Here is a 22118-nt window from a genome sequence, read left to right as displayed (position 1 = left end):
TATTTTCATCTAAAGAAAATATTCCCTGTGACTCCACCTGAACCCTATGTTTGACTGCGGACACCCCAGTAAACGGGACCTGGCTTGTTCTCTTGTTTAGTGAAGTCATGATACTATTTTAAGGGTAAACTACTTATAATCTTATAAAAGATAATAGGGGACCGTCATGACTTATTCATTTTAATGCAACTTTACCTGGTGGTATGAGAGCCTGAAAACTGAAGCATGGCATATTGTCCTGTGAGCCAGCGATAAGAATGCTGTACCCCAATCACCGGTACCCCAATCCCTACAATCCTTCGGCAGTGTTGAGTACCAAAACTTCACGTTACAAAGTGTGGCAAATAGGATTGCTTCAACATCGAATAATCCATTTTCTAGGCAGACCCAAGATACTAACGGCACTGTCGAACATATTTCTGATTTGAAATCGCGCGAGCATTTAGAGTTCTCTGAAGGGAGAGAAGGAAAAAATGACGAATTCCATACCCGAAGACTTGGAAATTTAATCTATTCAAACTAAAATCAGTGTATACCAACACTTGTTGGGGAGCAGAGCTGCACATTCCCCAGTGGGTCCTGCAAACACACACCTGTCCCCAGCCAGCAGTTGAGTTTCTGGGGAGATGGTGATATTGCGATTCAGCCACCAGAGGGCACCAGAGCCAACGCTTTTGTCTTCCGTAATCTCTCCCCCCAAAAGCCCACTTCATGTTGGTGAAAAACAAAGAAAAGTACCCTGAGCAGATTTCTTCCCAGTCTGTAAGCACTGAACCAAAAATAGGATCGATATGAATAACCACAGAGCAACCTCTCCCTGTGGCCACCAGGCTGCCAGACAGCATCGTGGCCTCTACCTTTGGAAGAAAGAACAATCAGGCATAGGATACGTGGCATGTGTCAGGCATCCCTGACGTGGAAACCAAATTCAGGAGACCCTGGAGAGAATCACGAATGGCTTGTTCTTGCTGGGCGGCAAATGTGAGGTGATAGGGCCCAAATATCAAGGCAGACGCACAGTGAGGACAGCTGCCTCAAGAAAGCAGGCTCTCCTGGCATCAGCGTGATGTCCTATGAGCCATGAAACAGGGAAAATTAACACAGCCTCCCACATTCAGTCAGCTGAGTTCCAGAAAAAGGATCTGCCATCCATGCCAAGAGCAGCCCACCATGGAGCCCTGTGTGCTATGAACAGACAGAGTGGTGGCAGCCACCTGGGACGCTTAACCCAGGCACAATCCCGAGACACCACCCTGCCTGGAGAGGAAGGGCTGAAACATACTGGTGGGTGGAATGAAATGGGATCTAATGGTCAAGAAACACACCCTGAGAATAGGCTCGGGGCTGTGCCTGTGTGCACACGGGGGCGTGTGCTGTGTGTGTGTGTGTGTGTGTGTGTGTGTGGTGACTCTGGGCGACAATTTAATGCAACGCATGAGTCTTCCAGGAGGGAAGGAAACAAAGCGATTTGGAACAGAATTTCCTGACATCCTTTAAGTGCTTTGCACAGCAGGCCCGTGCCGCTGTAGGTCCCGGATGTTCTAGCTGACTCACCAGCACCAGGCTTTAGGGGATCAGTCTCACAGGCCTAAGGGACCTAATACAGGCGCTTTCACACCCCAAATATCTGCCTTCCCAGTTCTGCCACTGCTGTCACCTACCCTGGAAGGCAGCCTGCATCTCATTTAAATCCGATCAAGCCATTATGTAGCAGAGCTACTGGGCCAGTGGCTGGTTTATTTGGCCAGTCTTTGCCGACAAGGAGGTGTGGTGGCCCATGATGGGAACACTTATTCTCTTCACGGTTTTGGCGAGGCTGGCAGTTCTGGCAATGCTCCTAGTGTGTGTTCAGAGTCTCTTGGGCCCAAGAGTCAGCCAGGACCCGGCCTGTCCACAGAGCGGGAGTAGCATGGCAGTCTCTTGGCCTCCTGTCCAAAGTCTTACAAAAGACAGTTCTGTTGAAGTGACTGGAGTTGGAGCCATGGGCTTCCTCCCACTCCCCAGCACTACTCACTATTTATCCCCCTGCCTGGTCCATGCCCAGAACCAGAGGGACACAGCCAGGCCCCTAGTCATTTGTCTTCCAGATTCAGAGACGAGTCTGAACTGAAAGAAGATCTCGAAAGATTGATGGACTCGAGACCGCCCCTGCAGGACAGGCTGGTAGACAGCAGGAGGGAAATGAAGGATGAGGACTTGATAGCCAAGAGTCAGGCAGGGGTCACAGAGCGCCTGAGAGGGTAGGGCTGGGTGAAGGCCAGAATTGTCTGGAAAATAGCGACAGTGCCTTCAGGAAGGTCTACACAAAGTGCAAGGGTGGGGCTCCAGGATACAGGGATTGAAGAGGGAGATGCCACTAGAAAAAGGCGTGGGGGGGTACGTGTACGTGTCTAAAAAGGCCGAAGAGAAGGAGCCCATAGAGGTACAGCCTGGGGGGCTGAGTGGAGTCCGTTCCAGAGGAGAGGCCCCTGCCTGAGGGTTTCAGGGCTTGTCCAGGGTAGCGTCCACACCACCCTCCCCGCACCCTGGATGTCGGAGCAGGTGCTCTTCTGACGAGGCTGATGCTCTCGCCTTACCTTCCGGGCCCTGTGGCCCTGAAGGGGCTCCCCATATGCAGGTAGAATGAGGATGGGGCTTTGGGGGTCAGAGCTCTGTGGCCTGGGACAGCAGCTCAATCTCAGACTGCCTGTTTCATGGCTGTCTTGTCCCCCGTATCCCCTCCTTGGCTCTCCTGGATCCCGACTTCAGTTTCCATTTCAGATATTAAGGCGAGGACCGCATGCTTCCTGCACAGCCACGGGGACGGGTCTCATGGCCTCAAGAATGGACCCATAGTAGACATCTGGGGCCCCCTCTTCTCCCCTGGGGCCCCTCTCTGCTCCCTCATCCTAGGGCTTACATCACAGAGGCCCCCCTGGATTTGGGGAGCCTTCAGAGGGCATCAGAGCAGAAAGCTGGCAAGTGTGCAGGGCTGCCGGAATGGCCTTGCTAGCAGAAGCAGAGAACCAGACTGTGGGTGTGCCGCTGCCCTCCGGCTTTCTCCCAGCCTGGGTGGATGTCAGGGAAGAAAGTGCCAGGGCTTGTTTCCATGGAGGCACTGTGGCTCTTGCTTAGTGGAGGCCTGAGGGCAGGGGCTGTGGCAGCCTCGAGAAGGACAGAGAGGCTGGCAGCCATGCGAAGGAGCCAGGCTTTGTACTAAGGGAGGTGGAGCCTTCTGAGCCGTTGTGTGACCATGATCAGACTTACACCCGGGGTGGCCATGGGATGCGCCCCGGACAAGGCGAGAAGCCAGGACGACCACCAGGAGGCTCTGGCGATAGGCCGGGGTAGGTGGTGTTGGCTGGACCGGGGTTCCCATGGTGTTTGTCGGCTGAGGTCCCCTGTCTAGAGGGGACCTCCAAGGTCAGCTTGGAGACGGGAGCAGAATACAACTTCTCTGGGCAACGGATTTGGTTACGGTACATTGTGCCCCCCAGAAGGCCCAGTTACTCTTCCGGTAGCAGTTTGCAAAGTGGTCGTGTGAAAACAAGATGGCTGCTGTGAAATAATCTGGGGAGACCTGGCTTGAATAAGTGTAGGAGGTTTCCTCCGTGTGAGACTTCACAGGGTCTTTCAAGAGCCGATGTGTATTTTGAACCCCAAGGGGGCAAGGAGAGCGATTATATAGCATTTTTCACAGTATTTACAACACAGAATTATTATTTTTTTCAAAGCATCTTATGGGGCTCTTGTTCCTTGGAACATATTTTGGGAAACACTGAGTACCCACCAGAAAAATGACAGCATGGCTTATGAATCTTCCGCAAACGGCCTCCGGCCTCATTTCCCCTCAGGACGCCTGCTCTTGTTCAGAACATTCTCTGAACTTTTGTCCATGCTGTTACCCCTGCCAGATAAACCCAGAGCCATTATTCCTCCATGAAACATCCTTAGAACCCACCAGGCAGTTGGGAAAAAAATCACATCCCTGGGTTACTGGAGCCCTTTATCACAGCATAATATAATTATTTGTTTATGTGTCTGTTTCCCCTGCAAGATGCCACCTTTCTGGAAAAGAGCCACGTACATTGTTAATCCTTTTTAATCCCCCTACAATGTCTGCCATACAGCTGGTGCCCAGTGAATGAAGAAATGAATGAACAAACATGAAGAAATGGAGATGTTGATGGAATGGCAGGAATTACTAGATGGTTCCAGAGCGGGCAGCTCCCTTAGCGCCCTTTCTTTTCCACACAGGTGACAATCGATTCTACCTGTTCATAAATTCAGCCCTGGCTTTATTTTGCACACAGACACGGCACACGTCCCCCCCTCCCCAAACTAGGGCATTTATTTCAATTCCTCCCCTCCATCCTCAACCTGAATTCCAAGTCCTTCTAGCCGTTCCTCATAAATTAAAATTTTCTTTAGAAAGCATCTCAGACTAAAACCTCTGTTATAAATAGTTTCTGGCTTGCTTCTAAAAGGGTTACCAATGTGTGGGGATTCTCTATAGGTTTTTCTTGTCTACCGAGTTTTCTCTAAACGAGTCCTTTATTAAGCCAGACGAGGACCTTGATTTCTTCCACGCAGCCAGAGGTGGGAGTTTCTGCAGCTTTGCTCCACCCCCTCCCCTCTCTGGGCGTGTTTGGAGGCCGTAAATTGCACAGGGAAGCCGTGCTAAGCTGAGGGAGAAGTGGACCATTGCTGTCAAGTGGTGGTTTTCGTATGAGTCCGAAAGGCTGTGCCATCCATTATCGGCAAGAGAGGAAAGAGGGCTCACTTTTAAGCAAGAAGTCAGCCTACCATGGTTTCCAACACATATTGAATAAATCTGTGTAGTCCTCAACAAAATATTAGCCAACAGAATCCAACAACACATAAAAAGGACCACATACCATGATCAAGTGGGATTCATTCCAGGGTCACAAGGATGGCTCAACATATGCAAATCAATCAGTGTGATACACCACATCAACAAAAGAAAAGACAAAACCTACCTGATCGTCTCCATAGATGCAGAAAAAAAGTGGGTCTAGAGGGAACATATCTCACCATTATAAAAGCCATTTATGACAAACCCGCAGCCAACATAATACTAAATGGTGAAAAGCTGAATAAATCTGTGTGGAGCGAAGGCAGGAGGTAAAAATAGCCTCCTAGCTCCTCCTGAAGTGGATCGTGACAGTGTGATTTTACAAAGTTGTATGACACAAATGTCAAGAAGGAAAGAGATCCGTTTTCCGATTTAAAGAGGTTTCTGAAGTCAAAGAAGGATGATGTGAGATCTTTAGTCTATCTCCTTGCTACTCCAAGGGGGGGGTCCCTGCATCAGCATGGGTTCAGAGCTTGTTAGAAATGCAGCATCTCAGACCCCACCCCAGACCTACTCAATCCAAGCCAGCACTTTAGCAAAGCCCCTGCGTGATGTGTATGCCCCACTGCCATCCAAGGGGCAAGATATTTATGAAAATACTCTGCTGGATGATGTTCAGTAGAATAAATTTATTGTTCCATGCTTGGAGATTGTGAGAGAAGATGGATAATTTAAAGCGATGGGCTAGAAAATTATACTAATTTGAGGATAAGGATACAAAGATTCAGTTAATAAAATTCAATAGAACTAAGGTTTCTAAAAATGGAAATGTATGAGAAAGTTCTCAAATACCAGGTTATTTTTTCCCATTGTATTAGATTCCTTGGGCTTCCAAAATGAATGATCACAAAACCGGGTAGCTTAAAACAATAGAAATGTGTCCTTTCCCAGTTCTGGAGGCTGAAAGTCCAGAGTCAGGCAGCAGGGTTGGTTTCTCCTGGAGGCTTTGAGGGAGAACGTGTCCCCTCCTCTCTCCTGCGTTCCAGAGGTCGTTGTCATCCTCAGCGTTCCTTGACTTGTAGGTTACGGCTCCCATCTCTGCCTCTGTTGTCACGTGCTATTCTCCCTGTGTGTCTATATCCTCTCCTCTTCTTACACAGACGCCAGTAAGATGCCCTTATTGGATTAAGGGCCCGCTCTACTCCAGTATGACCTCATCTTAATGACATCTGCAATGACACTATTTCCAAATAAGGCCACATTCTGGGGTTCTGGGAAGGAAATGACTTCTGGGGGAGACACTATTCGACCCAATACATTCATCCAACAAGAACAACAATGGCGAGTGTCTGCAATGGGGACCTTGCTGGAGAGATGTCATCATGCTTCAAATCTGTGGCCCCCTCCAGTCCTGAGGGTGGCACATGGCACGTGTGGCGTGCAAGGTGGACCACAAGCAGGAGAGCCTGGATTTTTCCTTTCTTGGGTGTACGAGCACCTGGTGTAATTGAACTTGTGTCCTTTGGAAAAACTCTGGGTTAACTGATCTAGGATCACAAACGATGTTGCCCTATTTTCTTCCCAGGCAGCAGCAATGGCTGTGAGTTTGAGAGAATGAGGTCAAATAGAAGCCCAGCAGCCCTGGCGGAGACAGAGACCAAATTGAGAAAGGAGAAAGATTTTTAATTCTGCAGATGCTAGGTAGCAAAAATAGTCTACACCTGAGATAGCTGGGGAGGGATGTTCCATATTGCCTGGGAAGGCATATGCTGAATTCTGAGAAGTGGATGTAGTTCTCACAAGGATACAGGGAAGATGCTGGAGAGATTTCTTCTCATGGTGTGAGAGGGGGAGGCTCCACAGAAATGCGCTTGAGCTGGGGCTTGAAGGAAGCCAGGGGCTCCTTGACTGAGCAAAGCTGCCTTCACTCTAGGGCCTTGCCCCGTCTGCGTGCGGCCTTCTGTAGTAAAATCGGCCCCAGTCTCTGCTGCCTACTCTGGCTTTCCTGGAGGAGTCTAAAGAAGGTGCTAGATTCCTCGGAAGAGATCTGGGCTCCACCCAGCTGGGCTGCCCAGAGGTCCTGCTCCTTTGTCCCAAACTCAGCCATTCCCATTTCAGAAGGTGGGAACCATTATGTAAGGGACTGTTTGTTACGCAGCATTATACACTTGGCCGCCAGGCTGGGCTTAAGAAGCAATTAGCAAATTTTCTGGGAGGTTGCAGTGCGACTTAGTGATTCTTCTCTGCTGAGACTAGGTGTTGTCTGAATGTTTACAAGCCTCAAGGCAGCTTTAGACAGATGACCGTGACTTGTTTCCAATGTGCTTCCATAGGGAGGCTGCCTTTGATCATCCTAGTTTGAGAAGCTCAGGAATCGGTGTGAGACAAGTGGGGCCTCCCTGGCAGGAGGATGGGATTAGGCTTTCCATTCCCTCTGACAATCACAGGTCCAGGTGGCCTCGCATCCCTCCGGGGCATGCTCAGGCACCAAGGAAATGCAGGCAGGCTATTTCAGCCATTCTCGTGACCTCCTACAGGAGAACAGAAATGTAAAGATGACATGGTTGGCAGTGGCATTTCTTTCTACCCTGCTAGAGTCAACACCTGTCTTGGGCTGACTTTTTCTTCAACGAGGGAGTTTGGCTTTTAAAAACGGAGTCATTTTTCACAAGAAAATGTACTGTGGGCTCCCAGGGAGAGGGGGAAGAGCCGTTTCCCTTCAAGGAGGAGGAAGGGGCAGGCTGGATTTGTAACAAACACGTCAGGATGGAGCTGCTCACTGATGCTTTGGCTTCAGAGATGAAAGAAATCTTTCAAGCCCTTAACAGCCTAAAACCCAGCTTGGGTTTCCTAGGGAAAAGCGCACTAGTCCCCGTTCATTCAATTCAGGTCTGTTGGCCTTTATGGTTTCTATCAGCAAATGAAGGAGGCCCAATTTCTTGAATCATATTAGCTACAGATTCAGCGCAATGCCAGCACTGCAGACCTCCTTTTGCCAATTAGCGTTTGGCCCTATTAATCAAATGCAGCAGAACTCACTCACACCCAGCAGGAACCAGTTTCCTAGGCAGGCAGCCTGTGTGGTCACATAAGGCCCCACACTCAGAAGGGCCTGGGCTTCGTTTAATGCACGTTCTGCTGTTGTCATCTTGAAAGCCCTAATAATTATTGCCCAAGGAACCCACGTTTTCATTTTGCACTGGGCCCTGAAAATTATGTCGATGGTCTCCTATGCCATCCACACCCCTGCGTATCCTCTTTACCAGGCAAATCCCATATCCTTCAATCTCAGCTTCAGCATCCCTTCCACAGGAAGCGCCTACCAGCTGCACCAATTATAACCTTGACAACTGTAATACAGCCTGGCCAGCATTAACTGAATGGCATCCACTGTACGTCATGCGCTGATCTAGGTGGTTGGTCTGCACGTCCTCATTGTCATCCTCTCAGCAACCCTTCACCAACTTTCTTGCTGGATTTTGGAGATTTGGGGGTATGGGGACTTGTCCATTCAGGAGGACACTTACCTCCCATGATCGATCGAGATGTGAAAACACAGCCATTGATGATTTGAATATGAAATGTCCCAGCCCACAGGAACAGCCCCTGAGACCACTCCAGGCAGGTCAGCTGGGTCCCTCCAGGAGCCTACCAGAGACAAAGGCCCAGATTCTTCTCCTCCTGAGGAGAGGATGCACTGTCACGGGAGAGAGCCTTTCTGTAGGAGGGAGACTCAGAGGGCTGCACCCTGGTCTCTTCTCTCACACCCACTTGCTTTTTTGTCTTCGGCTGGCCGCACAGCCTCTCAGCCTCAACTCCTTCAATGATAAGTGGAAGGGTCTAAACTCAACTTCTTCCAGCCCCAAAGTTCTATATTTCTTTATTCAGAACCTCTGGATGGGATGGGATGGCTTTCAGATCACCAAGAGATCTTCTAATTTTTATGGAGATGGTCCAACACTAGTCACTATGACTAAAAAAAAAAAAAAAAAAAAAGAAAAAAAAAACTATAATATGCTGACATAGCAGAACTGTCACCCCCTAGAACATTTGTCTGATCATAATCTTTGGTCTTCACTGCATGCCAGTTGGTCTTTGCCTTTACTTCATTCCACAGGTTTTGTTTCTTCTATCAATAGTTATGTCAACCATTTGGCCATTCTTGCCTGAAGTAGGAATAAAGACATTTTCACACACCATTAGTTTCCCCGCTGAAACGTTTCTTTTAATAGTGGTGAAGGGTCCTGTTTTAAAAAAAAAAAAAAATTGTTTCCCTCCACCCAAACTCACAGGTACAAAGGATTTAAAGGCAACTGTTCCATGACCTTCATTGATCAGTTTAAAGCGCTACACCAGTGTAACAAGTATTGTAAAATGCTGGGGCTGAAGTCACTTCAAAACAACAGCCAGAAACAGAAGAAGCCAAGCATCGGGAAAAGCAAAATTCAGCCAAACTGCACAACCGTGAAGAAGACGGCATCTGGGACCCCAGCAGAAAAGAAAACCTAACATCTCCTGTTAACTAATGGTCACCGGCTGGCAGCACACAGCCTTGTGGGTAGAAATTTGAAAACACCCTGGAGGGAACACATAGCCTGCAGAGAGCAGCGTGACACTCCTTATTCCCAGCTGCCTGTACTCCGAGCTGCTTCCAAAGCCGTCACCTGCTGTCTTCACTGAGATGATTTCGGAGCAGGATTTGTGAGCAGGCTTATGGAGAGACTGAATCCATTGTCAGTCTCAAAGAAGTCCATCTTTGTCTATACCGTTAGCCTTTGTACCAACCTCACATTATGTGTCTGTTTGTGTATTTGCACGTGGCTGTCTCCTTACGGACTTGGTCCTGAGCAGGGTATGTCCACAGCCCCAGTCTTCCCCACCCCCATTCCTAACCTCAGAATTTCTGGACATCCAGCTACTATATCAACAGAAAACGTGAATTCCGTCATTGGGTCTATCCGTCGCACTAGAGTCGATTATGCTCTTGTAGCTGGAGGAGGGCTTCTGAAACGTCAGGCCACTTCCCATCATTACTCACGTATCTGGTTAGAATGTTCTGTTTAATTAAATTCATCTTTAGACAAAAAGTGTAAGATGCATGTATTAGCACAGACACTTCTCTTTAGAATTTGTGCCCTATTTCACATTCCTCCAGGATTAGTAATTTCCTAATACGTCTCCCGGAGCACAGAATATTTGCATCTGTGTGTTTTTCCCTATTCTTATAAGCACTACTTCCAGTTTGATCCACTTCCTACTTTGCTCTCTAAATCCAAGCTCCCTAAACCTAGGGCTGCCCCATGTAGGATTACTCTGGAAGCTGCGTGCAAATCCTGGCTGGGACACATAAGCTCACAGGGTCCTGGTCCCACCCGCCTATTCCAAAGGGGTCTCCTTCCTACCAGTCTGGGTCCTGCCCAGCTGTGGGGCAGAATGGCCACAGCAGTGCACGTTGGGCAAGAGGAAACGCTGGAAGGACAGCTCAGCGACTGCTTCACGCACCCCACACTATAAGAACATCTCAAGCCCCAGCAGTGTGCTGTTGTTATTGTCTAAGTAATAGACTATTTTTTAGAGCACTTTTACGTGTACCAAAAAATGAGTGGAAAGTACAGAGTTCCCATATGGCCCCTTACGGCCATTGCACATTTCCCCCTATTGTTTTAGCATCTTACGTTAGTGTGATACATTTCTTATCACTGAGGAGCCAGTATTGACACGTTATGATTCATTAAAGCCCATAGTTTACATTTCAGCCCACTCTTTGTGCTCACACACTCTGGGTTTTGGCACACATACAGTGACATGGATCCACCACCACAGCATCACCCACGGTCGTTTTGCTGCCCTAAAAATCCCCTGTGTTCCACCGATTTCTCCCTCCTTCCCCGGACACCCAACTCCTGGTAGCCACCGGTTGTTTTACTGTCTCCATAGTTTTGCTTTTTTCCAGAAGGGAACAAAGGAGGAAACCTACAGGATGTAGCCTTTTCAGATAGCTGGTTGTTTTTAAAGATGCTTCAACTACTCCCTGACCAGGGAGGATTATTAGGCCTCCTCTGAGGGGGCTCCTCAAACTGAAAGTGGACACAAACCCCCTGGGATCTTGTGAAAATGCAGGCTCTGATTCGGTGGGTCTGGGGTGGGGCCTGAGACTCCGCATTTCCGTCACACTCCCAGGGGATCTGCGTACTGGCCTGGGACCACGCTTAGGAGGGGTGTCTAGATCACAGGGAGGAAGGGCCTGAAATGTTGAGGGGAGTGACTCGGCCTAGAGTTCAAATAGCAGTCGGCGGGAGGAGGCATCCAGCTGCTTCAGTTCCGGGAGGGAGCAACTTGGAGACAAAGAGAAACAGGGCAGCAGCGCTCACAGTACGGGGTGGTCACCGTGTGCAGCCCCTCCCAGGCAGCAGGCTTCCACAGGAGACTCCTGGCTGCTTCCGCTTGAGCATACTGCTCTCCACGGGCATGGGGTTTAGATAAAAAAGAGGACATAGATGCGATTTTTGTTTTGAAAAGAGATTTGAAGGAGAAAACTCTTCAGCTACTCACAGCTCATCCTTTCAGAAAATCTGTCATCTCCAGCTTTTCTTCTGAAATGACTCCCCCAGCTACAGATGACAAAATGCTCATTTTTTTCTATGAGGCAGCCTGTAGCCTGCTTTCCCTGCAGAGATCCTGCAGATGTATTTGGCAGTGGAGCTCTAGAAAGTTCCATAAGAACAAAGCGCAGGGCACATTTTGATTGAAATTAGTGTATATACATCAGTGTGGGTGTGACCAAAGACCCTCTCTTTGGTAATAATTTGTAATTATAAAAATATCAGGGCTTCCCTGGTGGCGCAGTGGTTGCGCGTCCGCCTGCCGATGCAGGGGAACCGGGTTCGCGCCCCGGTCCGGGAAGATCCCACGTGCCGCGGAGCGGCTGGGCCAGTGAGCCATGGCCGCTGAGCCTGCGCGTCCGGAGCCTGTGCTCCGCAACGGGAGAGGCCACAACAGAGGGAGGCCCGCATACCACAAAAAAAAAAAAAAAAAAAAAAAAAAATCAACACAAGTGTTCAAAAAAATTATGGAAAGGTACAAAATGAAAAGTCAAAGTCATCCTGTAAGCCTCCTCCCCCCGCCCACCCCGAGCTGGCTTTGAATTTGGACTTGGAGAGACAGTGGAAAGGAAAGGGTTTTCTCCCAGATTTGGCATTTTGCAGGCAGCCCACAGGGTGGCTTGGATGGAGCTGCCCCTGCCTCCTTTTACAGATGCTTAGCTTATTTTTCAGAGTGCCCTTATTGTTGATCAGAATCTGATTTCATCTGTTTATAAACATCTGGAGGACCAGGGACAGAAGGGGTGCCCACAGTGGGATTTGTCACAGCCAGCGCTCCCAGGGATGGCCTTTGTGGGGCTGTCTGGCCATCTGTCCAGCCACCCAAACCCTGACCTTCTGTTCCGAGATGAATGGCAGTTTTCCTCGCACAGTCAACTAACAGGCTGAGTGTGCCGCGAGCTTTTACACCAAAGGAGTTTCTCTGGGGTCTCAGAAATGCCCACACCCGTTGCCATTGTTCTAGCTCACTTTGCACCACATCCAGTTCCTGTGGTTTTTCCCGTCTGTCTCTGGAAGTGTGAGGTGCTAGGAGGTCTATAAACACAACATACACTCAACCCCGGATGGAGCTGGGACAGCCTGGTGGGTCCAGCTGGAGATTTGGTGCCTGATGCCTGCAGGGTGGTCATATGCATGCAAGCATCTCCGTTTCCTAAAGGGCTCCAAGCGAAGGGCAGGTGACAAAAAGAAAGGACACCTCATTAAAATGGGCTGGTGTTTTCAACAGCAGGTTTATCACTAATGAGGATGGCAGAGAGATAAGGACTTCTTGCCAGTGGCATCCTGTTCTGGAGAGGTCTGGTTTGGGACCCATGTGAATATTTCACATTATCTTGTTGTATCAGCGCCTCCCCAGCCATGCTTCTGATAAGCCTCCTAATAGCAAAGGGTTTCAATAGATTCTTATTAAGAAGAATGCCAAAAGAAGTAACAATTATTTTCTAATTATTAAGTGTTCTCTTTTCTAAATATACATCCTGTTTTGTGTGTGTGTCGGGCATGTGTTCAACTGTTTGCAGATGGGAGGAGCTGGCCTCGGCCCGGTCCTGGCTTGCTTCCTTTGTGTATGCTCTGCTCTGCTGGCCCAGTGTGTGCAAAAGTGAACAGACGGGCATTTCTCCCCCATTTAGATCTGCAGACGCCACTTGGGCTTAAATAGTTCTAAAAAATCAAAGAGACACAAAACCCTCTTCTGCCTTCCAGCAAAGGGTATGTTTTCCAACTATCTGCTGTAGCAGCTCTGAAATCCTCCGAGAACTGGCTTGTTCTAAACTGTTCTATAAGAGCTGAGAGGCAAGATGGACCGCCAGGTTCATCTGTGTGGTCATGTGAGCCCAGACTTCAACTTGACAGATGCAGTGAACAAATATTTAAACAGCAAATGGTACCACAGGATCAAGAATTTTAAAAATTCTATTTTTTATGAGAGGCCCACATGGACCAAGGTAGAAATCATCTCAGAGGATTTTTTCAAACATTACATGTTCTTTATCAGATACTAAGAAAAACCAGTCTGTCAGCTTCTTAGGGACGCAAACTTTCATTTTAGCACCAGAAGCAATTCTGATGGGATGTCTCACCTCCATCTTCCTCTCCGGCCCATCCCTTCCTCTTTCTCCGTCTACCTCTACATGAATGGTAAGGTAGCGGTTGCTTCCCAGAGTTACGTTGTCCACAATACTTTCTTTGGTGTCTGTATTAGTTTCCTGGGGCCGCTGTGACAAAGTACCACAGACTGGGTGGCTTACACAACAGGAATTGATTGTCTTATGCTTCTGGAGGCTGGAAGTCCCAGCTCGAGGTGTTGGCAGGGCCGTGCCCCCTCTCACGGTGATAGAGGAAGCTCTGTTGCAGCCCCTTTCTTAGCTTCTGGTAGTTCCTTGGCCTGTGGCAGCACGGGTCCAGTCTTCACGTGGAGTTCTCCCCAAGTGCGTGTCTGGGTCCACATTTTCCCTTCTTATTATAGGGACACCAGTCATACTGGATCAGGACCCTTCCTAATGACCTTTTTTTTGACTTGATTACCTCTGTAAAGGCCCTATCTCCAACACAGGTCACATTCTGAGGCCCTCGGGGGTTAGGACTTCACCATATGAGTTTTTGCAGGGACAATTCAACCCAAATTGTGTCCTTGTCTTTCACACAGGAGAAATGGGACTGTTGCCCCCTTGAGTTGTGCAGCGGGTCAGCTGTGAAAGTGAGGAGTGTCACAGCCAAGCATATTTATACACTGACAATTCCCAAATTATCTCTCTGAACTCCAAACCCATCTATGTAATAGCCTTGTCAACATCTCCATCTGCATCACATCCGTTGAGCTCTTATCTCTTATGAGAAGCTGATTGCTACAAACCTATTCCAATACCACTTGTTAATAAAGGAGCTGGGAGTGACCTAATCTCCCTGAACCCAACTCCCTCATCTGATAAATTGTCACTGAATCAAACTTGCGTTCTTTCGCAAGTTTACCCTCCCGTGGTAAAGCCAATCTACTGACACTGGGTTGTGATAAAGGAAAGTGCAGTGTTTATTGCAGTTGCCAAGCAAGGAGGACGAGCAGCTCAGCTGATGCTCAAAAGACCTGAACTCGGGCTTCCCTGGTGGCGCAGTGGTTGAGAGCGGGCCTGCCGATGCAGGGGACACGGGTTCGTGCCCCGGTCCGGGAAGATCCCACGTGCCGCAGAGCGGCTGGGCCCGTGAGCCACGGCCGCTGAGCCTGCGCGTCCGGAGCCTGTGCTCCGCAACGGGAGAGACCACGGCAGTGAGAGGCCCAAAGACCTGAACTCCCTGGATTTCAGGGAAAGGTTTTTAAAGACAGATAGAGGGAGAGTTGTGGGGTGCATGCTCAGCTCGTGGTCGTTTTTTTGATTGGTCGGTGGTGAGGTCATCGAGAGTCAACATCATCAACTTCCTGGTTCCAGCCACTCTGGGGTCTAGGTGCTTGAGGTCAGCGTGCAGTTAATTTCCTCCACCTGGTGGGGATTTCAGTATCTGCAAAACAGCTCAAGGATATGGCTCAGAATATTATAGCCCGCGAAGAGGAACTAAAATTCTTTGTTTTATGGCTAACCTCCTATTTTGTCCTGCTTCACTGTTTTCCTTGGTTTCTGCATTTTTCCCTTCTCTGACTAAATTTGCTCTTTGGAGCTCAGGGAAGGCTTAGGAGGCTAAGGTTTTTCTATAAACAAGAGGCAGAGAACACAGCCAGGTTCCAGCTTGGTTACAAAATGAGTAATGATACCTAACTTGAAAAGATAGGAGAATTAATTTACATATGAAAATAACTGACCTAGGGTGGCTTTCAGTAAATATGAATCATTACAACTTCCAAGCTTTTATATACTTCTTAGCTTGGAGAAGTTGTTTATCTGTAAATAATTATATCTCACTCATAATAGAGGAATGAGCTTCATGAATCATTCTACTGTTCACGAGGGCCAAAATCGTACAATAAAACATCACCTAAAAATGACCTACAACTGTACATAAACTATATTTTCCCTTATCATTGATATTCAGAAAAGAGGAAAATGCGAAGAAATCATGTCATACAGTGGATTGATGTCATGCACTTTTTTCAGGCTTCAGTTTTCAAGTCATTTTACAATGTTTTATTGATCCCAGGCTATACAGTCCCTCTATTAAGGGGGCTGTGAGCAAATCAAAGTTTTAATAATGTTGCTGCACGTCTCTTAAAAACCCTCACTTTCAAGCATCAAGGAGCATTTGCTGCCTAAAGACAGTCCAGGAATTGCTGAAAAGCCCAGCTGCATTATCTTCCTGCTGTTTTTAGATAAGCACAGCTTTGATCAATAGCCCTTCCAACCACCAGTTCCTCTTTCATCCTCCTTCTTTCTGGAAGAAGTGAATTTTGAGCAGGGCATAAAAAGAAGTGATGGATGAACAGAGAGAAGAAAGGAAGGTAGCCCCATGGGGAGAATCTCAAGAGCCAGGGTTCAGAAGCAAGCAGAAAAAGAGCACCCCTGGGTGACAATAAGCGAATTTGCCTGAAAACATAGGAGGTTTCCTTTGAATAGGGAGAAAGGAGGAGCAGGCTGGGGGCATGATGGAGGCAGGGGCTTTGCTGATTGGTCAGAGACCGGCTTGTTTTTGTGGATGTATAAGTCACTGAAGGCTCAGCACAGACGCAGCTTGAGCAGCTAGAATACGGAGAGGCTAGTGCTTGCCCAGGAAGGAGTCGGGGTGGAGGAGAAGAGAGGAGGGCGCCTTGCCATTTGAGGCATCTCTGTGCCAACAAGCAGGGGAGGGCACCGGGGAACCGGAAAGACATCGCTTCTAAAAGGCTCAGAAGCAAGTCACAGGCAGCCTGAAGGGACCCAGAGAGGGAGGGGGGACACAAGGGCAAGGCAGAAACCAAACGAGGTTGTTCCATTCTAGCATCCGGAGACTTCCTTCTTGAGGCAGCTCTTCCCAGGGCTCTACAGGGCAGGGACCACCCCTGTATACAGGTCATCTCCACCCGGAAGGAGAGCAGGGAGGGTAGCCATGGGCTGAGGTGGGAAAATCCTGGCGGATGAAATTCAACAGAGGCAGCTGCTGTTTGCAGGTAGTCCGGCTGTTCCTCAGAACCAACAGACCACAGAAAAGTTCGCCCTCGATTATTTTGTTTTTTAACATCTTTATTGGAGTATAATTGCTTTGCAACGGTGTGTTAGTTTCTGCTTTATAACAAAGTGAATCAGCTATACGTATACATATGTCCCCATATCCCCTCCCTCTTGCGGCTCCCTGCCACCCTCCCTATCCCACCCCTCTAGGTGGTCATAAAGCACCGAGCTGATCTCCCTGTGCTATGCGGCTGCTTCCCACTAGCTATAGCCCTCGATTATTGATTCACTTGGCACTGCTGCAGCTTCCCAGGAGGGTGTCCTGTTTTGTCTTTATGTCTGTATTTACACATCTTGCTAACAGCGCCTTGTGATACAGTCTTGAAGATCGATAGGGTCTTTGCTATTGTTTCCAGGTCTGTGTTACAGGAAACCAATAAATCAAACCCTTCACTGCAGCAGGAGGAGGGTTTAAATTATATGCGGTCCTGCGGCCATGAGTCATCTTCCTCCAGCCTCCCTCGCAATGATGAGCTTGAGATAAGGAAGAAAAACCACCTCGACCCCAGAGGATGTAGTGAACCCAATGGGATTGTGCTCTGCTCTCCTGCCCTCTGTCCTCACCATTTCACCTCTAGAGTTCCAATCCCCTGGACAGTCATTTTAAGCCCTAAAGCCCTCGCTTATCTGAGCCCTAGCAACCTCCAGGAAGCATATCAAAGCAAAGAAGGGATATGCAGAAGAGACCCCCAGACCATCTTGGTTGCCCCCTGCCCCCATTTTGCTGGGGTCCCGCTGTCACTACCCTCAAGCTGGCTTTCAGTGTCTCTGGCCTCAGTGCCTTGGGCATGTTTACTGTCTTTGAGACAGAGACACCTCACTGGGTGGGTCACTGCGCTAGTCAACACTGAACTTTTCAGGGGGCTTACAAGATGTTTCACCAAATAACTTTAGTCTCTTCTATTTTTATCCTTTTATCTGTATTGCATAATAGCTTAAGAGAATCGCCACAGTTCGTATAACTATATGCATATATTTATGCCATTTACGGATACACAGTAAGTAGTCTAGGGTCCCCCCGGCAAGCTCCTCTTAGAAAGGACCGCGCCTGGGTGCCCTCGGAGTACCTCCCCATCAGGAACCCGAGTCTCTGCCTCCACAGCTGCGTGGCCTCCGCTCAGTTACACTGGGAAATGGGCAGGGAACCTTGGTAGGACATGAATCTCGCAGCACAGGTACTTGACAGAGTATGTTCGTGAACAAGAGCCTTGAAGTAGAACATTCTGCCAGAGCCTGGCCAGCAGCTCTCCTCAGAAGAGTTTCTCTGGTCCACGACGCGGTGTGCGTGGCTCAGCGCAGAACTTTTCACTGCCTGGAGGGAGACGGCCCCCGTGGAGCAGCCACTAGGGGGGGCCCAAGAGCCTCGGCGGAGCCGGCTGGTTCTTCACACGGTTTCAGAACGAGGCAGAAGGCAGATCCCTCCAGAGATGCAAAGAGAACATCCCAGTGGAACCAGCTGAGGACTAAGAACACAGGCATCGATCACAAGATATCGGAGAACAGAGGTGCCCTCACAGGAGGGCCTGAAACACAGACTGGAGAGCTTGGCGTATATTTAGGCAGATGGACTGTTGTTGCTTAAAATCAGAGTTCCTCAGCCTACTGAGGGTCGAGGACCCTCGCGAGGGTCGGATGACAGTTCTGGACCCTCACCCTAGAAAAGTGCATCTATGCGTAAAATGTCATTGTCAGTTTCAGGAGGTTGAAGGATCACCCTGATTCCGTCCCTGGACTTGGGATTTAATGCATCCATCCTTAGGGCAAGAGAAATGGCAACATCTCAGGCTGGCATCTGGCATGAGATATCCACAGAGCAGATGTTCAGATGATTAAAGACAAGGTGTTTGGCAGGAAAAGAGGCCAGTGGATGACAGAGACAGGCAGCCGCATAATTGTAACCGGACGGATATTGGCCAAAATGAAATATTGATTAGCAATTACATGGTCCAATAAGTGGGGACATGTCCCTGGAGACATGCATGCAATGCTTGGCTTTACCAATCATTCATGTATCCAACAAATATTTATCACAAACCCACCATGTGTGAGCTGGGGATATAGCAGGGTCCCTGTCCTCACGTGCCTGACACAGTGTGGACACAGAAAAGAAACAAGTGATGTCAGGTGAAGAGTGCTACAATGAGGGGAAGGTTTCACTGAAAGGACACCTTTGAATAGATACAAGAATAACCTGAAGGAGCGAGGTAGGCATATGTCTGGGAGAAAGTTTCTGGATAGAGGGAACAGCAAGTGCAAAGGTCCTGGGGCAGGAGCACACTTGGCATGTTTGAGGATCAGCACGCTGACGGGCATGGCATGGATGAGTAAGGGGAGGAGCAGGAGGAGGGGGATGAGGTCTGTCGGAGAGGGAGGTATGGGATCCTTGGGTTTTGTTCCCAGTGGAATGAGAAGCCACTGAAAGATCTTGAACAGGGAAGTAACATGATCTAATTTAGCTTTTCTAAAATGAATCGGCTCCCAGTGGAGAAAGTGAAGAGGCATGGTCAACACTCTCATGAGAGTAACAATCAGTCATATTCTCCTGTTTTATCAGATAAATTATCCACTCTTCCTTGATCTTGAGGTGGGGTCAGCAAACATTTTCTATAAATGGCCAGACAGTAGATATTTTAGGCTTTGTGGACCATATGGCCTCTGTCGTAACTACTCCACTCTGCCTCTGGAGCTTGAAAGCAGCCTTCGACAGTATGTAAATGAATGAAACTGGCTGTGTTCCAGGTGACCAGCCACCCCAGCTTGCCTGGGACGTAGGGGTTTTCCAGGATCTAAGAGTTTCAGCGCTCAACTGAGATAGTGTGGGCAAATGGGGATGGCTGATGAATTCCAAGAAAACTTTCTGTATGGGCACTGAAATTTGAATTTCATATATATCTCACATGTCATGGAATAATCTTCTTTTGATTTTCTTCCCCAATAATTTAAAAATACAAAAACCATGCTTAGTTCACACAAAAACAGGTGGCCGTCTGGATTTGACCCACAGGCTGTAAGCTGTCAACCCTGGTCTTGAGGACCCATCAGTGAAAGTCATGGCTACTCACGCCTTCCCTCCTCCTATGTTTACCCTCCATATCCTGACGCCAGCCCCCTGCCCACCTCTCCAGCCTCATCCCCTGCAGGTCACCATGTTCCTGCCATACTGCTTGGGTTTGGCTTCTGTGGCTGTTCCAGACTCCACCCGCTTGAAGACTTGACACATGCTATCCCTTTATCCTGAGAATTCTTCCCCTACCTTTTCATCTGGAGAGTGGAGAGCTCCTGCTCGGAGTGAAGGTTACATATTACTCTCCGCATTAGACTTTCTCATACACACGACCTTGGTTTTTTTCTGCCCCAAAGGTTGACCTATGTCCTGACCTATGGCCTATGGCCTATGTCCTGGCTTGGAGTGAAAGCTGCCCCAGTGGTAATATAACCAGTTCTCTGGCTCAGGGCTTCTAACTGGAGACAACAGGGAGGGAGAAGTCACTTGATAGCACATGAGGAAACTGCAAAGACACCCCAAGGAGGCAGGTAAGCAGAGGCCATGGAGTAGCAGGGCCATGAGAGCCCAGTGTTGGTAGAGCATATGAGTCAGCAGTAGTTACAGGTGAGCGGGAGCTGTAGGCAAGGATGGAGGCAGATAAGGCAGCAGGAAGAGCAGAAAGTTGGAGCAAATGAAACACCATCACGGCTGAGACTTGATTTATTTCTACGGTCTGGGGAGTGACCAGACACCCCAGTCCCTGGCGTACTCATGAATCCTGACTACCTGTCCGCTTTCCACAAGGCCTTGCCGTATGACTGTTTGGGGGCTCCCGTGTGATTCCTGTCTCCTTCCTGCCATGAGGCCCCTTCCAAAAAAGCTCTCCCCAGCTCAGCGCCTTGCTCATAGTGGGTACTTGAGAAATATGCAAGGATTTGTAAGATGTGAAATTTGTAAGGATGAATCACTTGAGATGATCTAAGAAAAAACTGCTGCTTGCAATCAAAATTTCCTAACACACCACCCACATTTTGGGGTCGTGATGTGTAGCCACTTTCTCGGGGATGAATACAGGGCCCTTTCCATGTCTTACGCAGCCCAGCACATCACTCGCTGTAATTGCTGAGCAAAGGATCCCATCTGAGAGCCTGAGCTCATGCAGAGACAGAGGAGGGACCAGAAAAGTCTCAGGCACGGGTTGTTAGGGGGCAGGGAGAGGGACCGTAAATACAGTAGCCACACATCCAAAGGGTGGACGAGAATGTCTCACTTCTTTGTATCCAGCCGCTATTGAGAGCCACGTGGGAAACCAGACAGGACGTGCTGCCCGGAAGACGGGCAACCTTAAGAAATGAGAAGGACTTTAATTAGTTCTTGACTGGGCTAAATGTGCCAGAAAAGTGAAAAGGAAGAGACTTTCTCCAGGTGGAACAAGATTAGTCCTTGTCTGGCATATTTAATGGGTCAACAGACACGCAACAGAACAAGTTACTCCACTCCTCTCCCTCTCCCCCTCAGGCCTTTGAAAACTTACTTTATCAAAATTAAAGCTAGATTCTGCTGTCAGGGGAAGCTCTTAATGAATGAATTTGGAAAACTCGGATAATGCACTTGAAATCCTTTCAAACCACTGCAGTTGTGATATGCAGGGGCACATCCTACCTCTAGGGGGCAGTATCCCAAGAAGAGAGGGGCCCCGGGCTGAGAGCGCTGGGAACAGGAGGAGGCTCACTTGAGCGCTTTCGTTGGAGATCATAGCACTGGCTTTTCCCTGGTTCCAGAAAGAAAGAAAAAGTCCCAGTTGAATAAGATTTAAAAGGCATTGCACCTGGCTTTTTGGAGAAATTAAAATTCTTCACATACGTGTGCAAACACACGCACACAAGCACACATGCGCACTCACACACCCCGCCTCTCCCCCAGTCACCGGCCACATAGCACAATGTGCTTCTTTGGCTTAAAAGGTGATCTTTTTTCTGTAGCTGTTTGGCTGTATTTTTTTTTTTTTTTTTTTTTTGCGGTACGCGGGCCTCCCTCTGCTGCGGCCTCTCCCGTTGCGGAGCACAGGCTCCGGACGCGCAGGCCCAGCGGCCGTGGCTCACGGGCCCAGCCGCTCCGCGGCACGTGGGATCCTCCCAGACCGGGGCGCGAACCCGGTTCCCCTGCATCGGCAGGCGGACGCGCAACCACTGCGCCACCAGGGAAGCCCTGTATTTTTTTAATACATTTATTTTGCAAATAAACTCAAACTTCTAAATTATCTCAGAACGATTAAAGACAATCGGCTGTAATTTTGAGAGGGGAACTGCCCACCAGATACGTTCCAGGTTCGTAGCTCCATTGCTCTCTGGACGGAATTGCTGGGGAATGCTTTGGAAACTTGAAGGTAACTCAACCTCTATCGAGGTGAAAACATCTACTCTTCACTTGTCAAGGTCACGACTGAATTTCTCTTTAATTGAGTGGCTGCCTGAAGACCTAGAGTGCTGTCTCGTATTCTTATTCATGCCTTTCTCTCACACCACAGATGGCGTTTCTTCCTTCCCGCCCCCGTGTTATCGGTATCTACTTCAAAGAATCTGCAGCTCAGCTCTGCCCTTACTCAT

At 48.7% G+C, this 22118-nt stretch overlaps 1 protein-coding gene across 1 annotated transcript in view; it reads left to right on the top strand.

Annotated features, from left to right (window-relative positions):
* ALPK2 (alpha kinase 2) overlaps window positions 1–11820 on the top strand; it is an 85189-nt gene extending 73369 nt beyond the window's left edge. The window contains exon 11 of the mRNA XM_055080392.1: window positions 9088–11820. Within this exon, the coding sequence (XP_054936367.1) occupies window positions 9088–9304 (217 nt within the window). The 3' untranslated portion in view covers window positions 9305–11820. The remainder of the gene's footprint in view (window positions 1–9087) is intronic.
* The last annotated feature ends 10298 nt before the right edge of the window (window positions 11821–22118 follow it).

The sequence above is a fragment of the Physeter macrocephalus genome, chromosome 19 (assembly GCF_002837175.3).
Source record: "Physeter macrocephalus isolate SW-GA chromosome 19, ASM283717v5, whole genome shotgun sequence".
Classification (NCBI taxonomy): domain Eukaryota; kingdom Metazoa; phylum Chordata; class Mammalia; order Artiodactyla; family Physeteridae; genus Physeter; species Physeter macrocephalus.
The sequence above is the reverse complement of the archived record's forward strand: the minus strand, read 5'-3'. Positions and strand labels throughout refer to the sequence as shown.